A 9,985-nucleotide genomic window follows, 5' to 3' on the forward strand; every position below is an offset into this window, starting at 1 on the left:
CAGAGGACTGACTGCTGATGGTGGTCGTTTTCTTTACGAAGATAGATGCAAAATACTCAGCTGTTAAGTCCGATGGAGGTGAGGGCATAGGCGGGCAGAGAAGAGCAGAGAAGGTATTAAAGAAAGTCAGGCGAGTTGTTGATTTTAGTTCTGATTGTTCACAGAGGAGGCATCATCAGAGAAAGAAGAGAGGAGAGACTGATAGAGCCAGAGGTCAATAGGATCTTAGGATTTACGCCACTTTCTCTCAGCGGACCTGTTGATCACCAGACTTATGGCTTAATAGGAAATCGCTTGAGGTCAAACGAAGCAGTCAGGTAGTAGCCTGTGGTTTTTCAAGGTGGATGTTGAAGTCTCCAAGGACCACCTCAGGGAAGAATGACAGAACTCCTCCAAGAAATGTCCAAGCTGACCTGGGGACCTGAATTTTAACAGGGTGGATGACAGTAACAGTATGCGACTCGAAGGAGACGTTGTCACATGAGGGTGCTAGCTATTTCTTCACGACCCTTGAGGTCAACACGACGTGCCAGTGCGTCTGTAACCATGTTTGAATAAAAGTTTAGCATGTTTGTGATATTCAAATATTCAGAGTTTATTTATGTTGGTTGGTTCGGGTTAAAGCTAAACGAAGTCTGTAGGTTCAAAGGTCAAATTGTGAGAGAATGAATGAGACTTTTTCTACTACTTACCTGTAGCTCAGTGGTTAGAGAATTGTGCTAGCAATGCCAAGGTCATGTCTTGGATCCAGGATTGCACATAATTATTAACACTGTTCATGTCATGATGTGTCATTATAAACTTTACAAAGTGCTTAGAGTTCTTTATAAAGAGCTTAGAGTTTTCGCTCCTTGTTTTTGTGTGTCTTCGGTCAGATCATAGTTTCTCTCTCTCTTTCTCTCTCTGTCTCTCTGTCTCTCTCTCTGTCCCAGTTTCAAGGTCAAAGGTCAAACAGTGATGGGGATATTCTGAAAACTCAAGAGGGTCTTAAAAATCCATACGGCTGTGAGCAGGTCAGATTCTTTACTGGTTTATTATTAGTTAGTTTACTGGTTGATGGATTCAGCTGTGATCTTTTGTTCTGTTCTTTAATGTTTCCTGTTAGATTGACAGTGTACTTTTAGAAAATGTGTTTTAATCTTTGTCTTGTTTGAGCTGTTGGTACAGCTGTTGTGGAAAGGGCTATGGAATATAATTATGTATTAATGTGAGAATTAAGGAAAGTTCACTTTTTTGAACAAAAAATCTCTGTTTAGCCCGATTAAGACAAAATTATTCATTTGACTTTAGACTGTCTGTAGCTTTACAAATGCCAGCTGAAATTTAACAACCAACTAAACCGGCTTTAATGTTTAATAATAGAGTTCAGGTGTTGAGAGTATTTGGCAGGAAAAGAATCGACATGCATACATTACTCTGAAGCATTGATTCTCTCGAGTATTTCTGTTCGGGTGAAATTTCAGATTATTTGGCAACGGGACACGAGATTCACGGCCAAGATCCAGATGGCCCACAAATGCCACTTGATATTGAACCTCATACAAACACCGTTTAATCCACATCTCTGGTTATTTAATACGGCGAGAAAGTTAAAGCTTACAACTGAAGGTCTAAATGACATTTAAAGATTGATTTAATGAGTGTGTTTACAGTTTGTTTTCTTGAAGGAAAAGAAACTCAGCAAAGAAACAGATTCGTTTCACCAACCGCTCAAGTCAGCAGGTCAATGAGAGTCAATGAACTTGATCCATAAATATATGATGAGTTTATTCAGGATGTGAATGTTGCACTGTTGGCCCTGATAGAGTTCATTTTGTTAAAACATGTTTATCATAAACTTGGATTTAATTCTACTTTATTTTGGGTCAACAGTGAAGGGGGAAGGTTACAGCAACATCATATTTCACCCCGTCCTCCAACAGGGGCACTTATCACATTTAAATGACAGGAGCAACTGCAGGGCGGGTTGTTAAGTGTTGCCACAGTAATGTTGTTTGACATGCGATATGTTTCCAATCGTCTCTCAGAACTTCCACCGTCAGCATGCTTCCTCACGCACACATGGACGTAGATGTGTGTGTTTTTCATATCTCTTCCAGGCAGATCAGTCAGTGATTCTTTGCTTGTAGAAGACATCAGGAGAAGTCAAGTGGATATAAAGAAAACTTGATCTAGATGAGAAGCATTATCTGTGAAGGAGAGCAGAAATGGGAGGAACGCAGTCAAGGAATGTGACGGACGAGGAGGCGATGACATCGGGAAGAAAGAGCGCAGGTCAGGATGAAAATCTTCCGACGGTTGAACGGATCAGAAAACACACCGTCACCCACTTCGGCTTCAGGGTACTCATCTTGGCTCGCCGTGGCATGCTGGAACTTCCAGAGGAATTATGGGAGCTGACAGAACTACAGAAGCTCAACCTGTCGCTCAACCTCCTGCGCTCCGTCCCGTCGTCTCTGGGTGTGCTGCAGAATCTGGTGGTGTTGAATCTCTGGGGGAATCAGTTGACCAGCTTGCCTCCTGAAATCGGACGGCTCAGAAACTTGAAGGTTCTGTTTGCTTACCGCAACCATCTGAGCAACGTTCCTGAAGAACTGGGCTGCTGCACTAAACTGGAGGTGTTGAGTTTGGCCAACAACCAGCTGACGGGACTCCCGGCATCTTTGTCGGCCCTCAGCGGACTGAAGAAACTCAACCTGAGTCACAATCAAATAACACACATCCCGGGGTGCGTCTACACCCTGAAGAACCTTGTGTTTCTGCAGCTGGCCTGCAACAAACTGGAAAACATCGCAGATCAGATCCAGGCTCTCGTTGATTTAAAAATCCTCATCGTGGAGGGAAACTGCATCCACTCGCTTCCCAAGATGATCTGCTGTCTGACCAAGCTGGAGCTTTTGAATGTGGATTTTAATGATATTCAGAACGTTCCTGCAGAGATGCACCGGCTCAGAGGTCTGGAGAGGTTAGCATGCCACCCGCTGGATAAAGGTCTTCACATCATACACAATCCTCTCCTCAAGCCTATTAAAGATGTCCTGGAAGGAGGTCTGCAGGCGCTCTACAACTATCTTAAGCTTACATGAAACACTGCACGTCTTGAAAGAACCTTGAGGGATTGTTTACTGTCCGTCTCTGAGAGTTGCGGATTTGATTCTGAACCTCACGTAGACACAGTATTGGAATGATATTTATTTATTTCTAACCAGAGTTTGTGCGTCTGAAGAATCTGTGTGTTGACAGAACATTTGATATCATGTCATATAAAGCCAATAGAACATGAATACTAACAAAATATAACCAATCGGACTCGATGAAGATGACTTTATATTTATTTAGTTAGGTGATATTTGTATTCAAACTGACATATACAGATAGATTTACATTTAGGAATTAAGAAAATGTTGTGATAAAAACAATGAAGTGATTCATCATATGGAGGAAAGTAAATGAGAAAGCATTCGACAGAGTTACAAAGTTTCAGCCATTTTTAGAAACAGATAAAGAAAGGATCAATTAAATGTCAACTTTTTCTCAGATGATAAATTGCATGACACACAAACAAGTCAACGGTTGACATACAGACAGGGCCGGTGCTTCCTATAGGCAGGGCAGTCTAGGGCCACAGGCTTGGAGGAGGGGCCTCCCTACAGTCATTGCTGTTGTTTTTCATCACGAAAGATGATTTTATGGGTTTTAAAACACTTCCCCATTTAAACGTTCTATCGATTCCTCTCTCGAAGTGTGTACACATGTGGGCGCCAGTTCTCACACAGCGCAAGGCTACAAGTGATATACAAGGTTATGTCAAAAACAGTGAAAGTAAACAGTCATTGGATCAGTGAATTAAAGTGACTGTTGTTATTGCGGAATAAACCCCTTCAGTGTGATATCGCACTCTCAGGGATTATATTCTCCTGCTGCGCTACACGATAACATATAGACAAAAAATACCTGCTGCTGTTTTTGTTGTCAATGTTAATGAGAAAATTAAGTACAAAATAATAAACTGATCAGGACTAAAGAAGCTTTATCTTTATTTTAAATCAGTGTGTTTATTTAATTCATACAGTGCTACTGGACTGTAAAATAACCCACTGGGCCTGATAATAAGATTTTGTCAACCCCTACGTTGGCCTAAACAGTCTGTCATTCTTTCTTTCTTTCTTTCTTTTAAAGTGGAAGACGTTGATCACACCTACATATCCATAAACACTTGTCACCAGCCAAGACAGGCAGCAAAGTTATAGCCCATTGGTCCAGTATCTGAATGTATTAAGAGTATAAACACTTTCCTGCAGCTGACTGATTTTCAGTCATTTATTAATGTTGGTGTTTTATTCCCATTTTAAATAAATACTCATCCACAAGAATGGAAAAGTGATGGCTGTGTTACTGTGAAATACAGACTTTAACAATATCATGAACTTATTTTACAGTGTTAAAATACTTGATTTATTCTTAAAGGTAGAGGGGATGGGGTGCTGTGAGCATAATGTTTGCCTGGAGCTCTTAAGTTTGTACAGACAGTAGCATATATTTCCCATCATTTGGTCTTGAGGAATTTGATGAGAAATTCTCGGACTTTGGACGTCAGAAGTTTAGAAGTTTGTTTTTATAGGACCATCATCTTGTGAAGAGTTCTCTATCATTTACTCTACATAACTACTCTACTAAATGTGATGAAGCTCTTTAGTGGTTGTGAGTGAAGTGCTAATGTAGAGTTGACTTTAAACTTGAAGTGTCAGACAGTGAATGTTTTGAGAGGGTCAGAGGTCACAGGGAACATCACTCGTATGAAAATCTTCACTTTGAGATTTGAGAGTGTGTTCAGCACTTAACACATGAACAAAACCTCTGTTCAAAAACACTTTAATCAAACAAACATTTAGAGAGACAGAGAGAGACAGAGAGAGACAGAGAGAGACAGAGAGAGACAGAGAGACAGAGAGAGAGAGAGAGAGAGAGAGAGAGAGACAGAGAGAGAGAGAGAGAAACAGAGAGAGAGAGAGACAGAGAGACAGAGAGACAGAGAGACAGAGAGACAGAGAGACAGAGAGACAGAGAGACAGAGAGACAGAGAGACAGAGAGACAGAGAGAGAGAGAGAGAGAGAGAGAGAGAGAGAGAGAGAGAGAGACAGAGAGAGACACAGAGAGAGAGAGAGAGAGAGAGAGAGAGACAGAGAGAGAGAAACAGAGAGAGAGAGAGAGACAGAGAGACAGAGAGACAGACAGAGAGAGAGATACAGAGAGAGAGAGAGAGAGAGAGAGAGAGAGAGAGACAGAGAGAGAGAGAGAGAGAGAAACAGAGAGAGAGAGAGAGACAGAGAGACAGAGAGACAGACAGAGAGAGACACAGAGAGAGAGACAGAGAGAGAGAGACAGAGAGAGAGAGAGACAGAGAGACCAAAAGACATCAGTTATAAAACTTAAACAGTTGTGTTGTTTGAATTTCAACAGTATATTTTTATAAAAAACATTTTATTTCTATGATTAATACTAGATTTTAAAACATACTCCGTGTAGTCTTCATGATTTTGCATTTTCTCATAAGATGTCATAGATCCTTATAAATCATCATCCTAACCATAAGGAAAAAAATGACAGAACTGATGTTGATGATTGTTTGATGATGAGATGTCTTAATCTGTTCAGTGTTTGTTCTGTTGTTCTATTTTACAGCAAGAAGATCTTTCTCATATCAATGACTGTGTGAGATGTGTAGTTTTGTTACTCAAGCGCCCCCTTTCATCACACACCTGAAAGTACATGTTTGCCATTGAAAATCAAGATTTCTGGTGCGTCCTCTGGGAATCGTCATGGAGGTATATTATTTCAGGGTTATTTCAGAACAGTAAATAGTTCAAAGTAAAAATGAAACTACGATGATTATAAGTCTTAAGAGAAATAAATATGAATTTTATACTGAAATGTGAGAGCCTCCGGAGATGCACCCGAAATCCTGGCCAGGACCATAGACTATATAATGTTCATGGTAACCTCTATCTTTTTAAGTTAAATCATATTGGGTCTTTGTCTTGTTTTCCTTAAAATAACAAAATAAAAATTAAATGAAATGAAACATGCATGTAGTTCAGAAGGCCATAAATGCGTGTGACATTAAGCACAAAATCCTGTTTGTAGGGCGTAAAGTGCTCTGTCGGCTTTCTCTTATAATATCTCAAGAGGGAATTAAGCTTCTGCTGTGTAAATCCTCACAGTAAAACAAGATTTAGATTTTGTGGAGCAGATGAAGTTTGTTTGAGGCACACATGTTAAAAATGCCAATTACTTCTACAATCTACCCTTTAAATTGACATGTATTTATATTTATCCATCTACAGTATATCGGATTATATTGTTTTGCAATTTATATCCCAACATGCATAGCGGCATGAATAAATGACTGAGATTGTGTTGTGTTACTGCTGAAGCCTTTATTTATTTATATATTTTAATTGATGTTGTTTTGTTCATTTAGTGTTGGTTATATCATATGTTGTGTGGTGATGTTTCCAGTTTTTTGTACTTACTAAGGTCAGCTTTTGGGAGACACTTCTACCGAAGCAAAGAAAATGCAATTCATCCTAAATCTTAACTTTTTCTTCACATCTCTGAGAATCAGATGATGGCAAATAAATGACCTTTTTATTGACTGAAAGACTCAGTTAAATAGATTAAAAGACTTGAGTTGAGTTGAGTTCTCTGCATGACGTTACATTAGTTGTTTTTAAACAATCTGTATCTTTATGGATTCTTCCCAGACAGACATGTGTCTTCAGATATGATCACTGCTTGTGTAGGTTTGTTTTTGTTTATATTTATATCAAGAACAGTTAAAGATCATTAGTAAATGTCTTGAAAAGAGACATCAAATTTAAAAACTAATGCGATCGCCTCTGAAGGCAAATTTGTTCAAACATTGAACTTTTGCTGATGTGACTGATCTGCCTTTCCAAAAACCATTCCCATGAAGCTCCAAAATCCATCCAATGAAACCTTGTGGAATAAATGACATCATTAGCATCATATTGATTTATTTCTATGTGTGGATGTGAGATAAGGCCTGACAGTAATGTATGATGAAGTGATGAACACATGTTTCAGTCAGCCCTGAAATCTGAAGCTGTAAAAACATCTCTCTCGTCACTCAAAGCCTTCATTAATAATACAGGATCACCTGATTCTCACATATTCAAAGACTATTGACATTTTAATAGAAAATACATTAGTTGTTTTTAATTAAAACATCCAAAAAATGATAGGCCTAGTCCACACACTCACATGACATATCAAACCTTTGATCAGATTTTGGTATCTTGGCAAATCTGAGCACAGACTTTGGAGGAGATGACTGTGGTCTTGTTTCAGGAGAAACGCCAACATGACCTAGACTACATGACAAACTATTTTCAAAATAGACAAAATAGTTTGTCATGTAGTCTTGGTCATGTTGGCGTCCAAAGTCTGTGCTCAGATTTGCCAAGATACCAAAATCTGATCAAAGGTTTGATATGTCATGTGAGTGTGTGGACTAGGCCTATCATTTTTTTGGATGTTTTAAATATAAGTATTCTCATTTCAATAAAACTGTACTATACATATCTATTGACACAAATGATTCAATGACATACCTACATGTAATATTTCTTATCAGAAGTGTTCTGGGCTTTTTGTAGACACGCTCACTTTTTTCTGATCCAGTCTTCTCTTTGCTGATGTTTTGGGATGGTCCACCTGATGAATTTACATCACACAGCAGGCGTGCTCAAACCCGTCCAGTGTGTCAGGGGAATTGAGGCACATCCGTGAGTATCAAACACATCACAACCTCAAACCTCACGTGTACACAAAAGCTTCAAGCCTGGACACATTCTGGCGCAGAGCTCCGCGTCCTTCTCTTAACGGGTCGACCCGCTCAAGGTGAGCCGGACAAACTGTGGACTTATTGTGTTTGCTTGAAAGCGCATTATGCCGCAGAGGAGCGCCTTCCATCAAATAGCTGTGTAACCGCGGTAACCGAGATGCTGCTCATTGCATTCATTACACTTTTTACCTACGAATGTGTTATTGCACTGTGTGAACGTATGGAAAACTGTGAAATCTGCTCGGGCAGTGGCAGTTTTACAAACGACACGTGCACAGTACTGAATGTGTGTGTGTGTAGATAACAGTTACCTTCAGCTGCCCTATAATGGACTCCTCTTAGAGAAAGATTCTGGCCTGATTCTGGACCTGTGCCTTTCAGATGTTTGTTTATGTGAATCAGTGACCCTCTCTTAGGTTATTGCCTCCAGATGGGGCAGTTATCTGAAGGAACGAGATGCTCCTGGCTCGCTCCAATTTCATTTTCCTTTTCAACCTTCATCCTGGATGCTGATTAAACTACTTTGTCTTTGTCAGCCTCATTCTGGGTGTTGGATGCCGTGGGATCTGTTTGCCTTTGTTCCTCTCTGCAGCAGTTCCATATGTGTTAGAGTCAACCGTGTCTTTTCTGTGCCATCTAATGTCAGGCAAAAATAATGCTCAGTGTCTTCAAACAGGGTCAGCTGTGACCCACCCTCATATTTAATTTGCTGGATAAGCAGGTAGCCCCGCCCTTTACAAACAGATGAAGAGTTTAGAAGCATTGGCAGTGTTTACACTCTTCAGAGAGTCAAACTACATGTAAACATGTTCAAATGAGATCTGAGAAACACATGAAACCAACTCTAACCTGACAGTTTGTACGATTAAAGTGTCTCAAATAAACAGACAGAAAATACAAGAATGATAAAAATCAGACACTAGTGGAAGATTTTTGGATACTGACCTCAGCAGATTTTGGAATTTATTGCTCAACTGTTCACAGACGAAGCCACAAGGTGACGTCCCGAACGCAATATAATTCTTTATTGTTGTGACTTCTCATCTTAGAAGGAGATAACTAATGTGTTGAGGCGAGTTTTCTGTTCTAAGTTGTCGATGTTTTCTCAAGTTTTTTGGGCGCTTACCATGCACCGAAACGCCAGAAACATTGCTACTTGTCACAGCTCTGCACTAGTTATCAGGTTGTGTGGGCTTACCATAGGAAGCGAGTCCAGGCTTCATCATGACAACGGCGAAAGAGCTGGAGAGCTCTGAGGATAAACTTCATCCACATCCCTGTGCCTGTGGTATGTGGATTTCTGCTAAAAACTTTCCCAACCTTTGCATTTGCACCCGTACCGAAAGACGGTTTTGTCTTCAGCGGGTACCTCGCTGCCAGGGAAAATGGAGCGCTTTACAGCCTCTGTCTGTCAAAAGATTTACAGATCTTCAGTCTTAGGCCAGGCCCTTCACTTGGCACTTTTGCACGGGCATAGAACGGATGTCGGACCGGGTCTTGAGCAAGACCTAAGGTCTATTGGGCGTACACTCGCGAAGCTCCTTTTCCCCTCTTCAGGTGAGTAAGTGCGCTACTCCAGCCTCCCTATTTCTTCCTCTCAATAAAGTATAGACATCCCATCCATCATTAGGCGCTTCTTGGCGGCAGGCTGAGTGTAGCATCCCTGCCGGGTGTTAACTGAGCACCTAGCATACAGCTCTAACCAGACCTAGTGCTAGTAACCCCCCCCCCCCCACATAGGGTGGTTACGTCTTATGTTTCCTCATGATCTGGCTCCCATGTTGGTAGCCCATGACCTCCCCTATGTGGGCCTCCACCTCTCACGGTACAGTCCACACATTTGTCCCATGAGTCCTCCCCTGTGGGCGAGACCATGTTGGTGTCTCCACTAAAACTCCTCCCTATGGGAGGAAGTGGTCTCCGTAGTGCGTTTCCTCAGTGAGGAAATATCGCTTCCCAGTGCTCCTTACGGTGTCGAGCAGCCTCTCGCCTCTAGAGTAACAAGGCCACCACCTGTATGGTCGATAGTAAGAGCCTTTCATCGTGATCACACGAATTGATGCCTTACTACACCACTGGATGGTTATGATTAGCGGGGACGGTCACTTTTGACCTAG

The 9,985-nt window shown here is 41.0% G+C and overlaps 1 protein-coding gene across 1 annotated transcript; it reads left to right on the forward strand.

The window, feature by feature from the left end:
• Positions 1-2,107: 2,107 nt before the first annotated feature.
• On the forward strand, positions 2,108-4,015 carry lrrc30a (leucine rich repeat containing 30a). Its single transcript, XM_079447707.1, has one exon. The coding sequence runs from the start codon at positions 2,208-2,210 to the stop codon at positions 3,084-3,086; it is 879 nt and encodes a 292-aa protein (XP_079303833.1). The 5' UTR covers positions 2,108-2,207; the 3' UTR covers positions 3,087-4,015.
• The last annotated feature ends 5,970 nt before the right edge of the window (positions 4,016-9,985 follow it).

The sequence above is a fragment of the Barbatula barbatula genome, assembly GCF_947034865.1.
Source record: "Barbatula barbatula genome assembly, chromosome: 23".
NCBI lineage: Eukaryota > Metazoa > Chordata > Actinopteri > Cypriniformes > Nemacheilidae > Barbatula > Barbatula barbatula.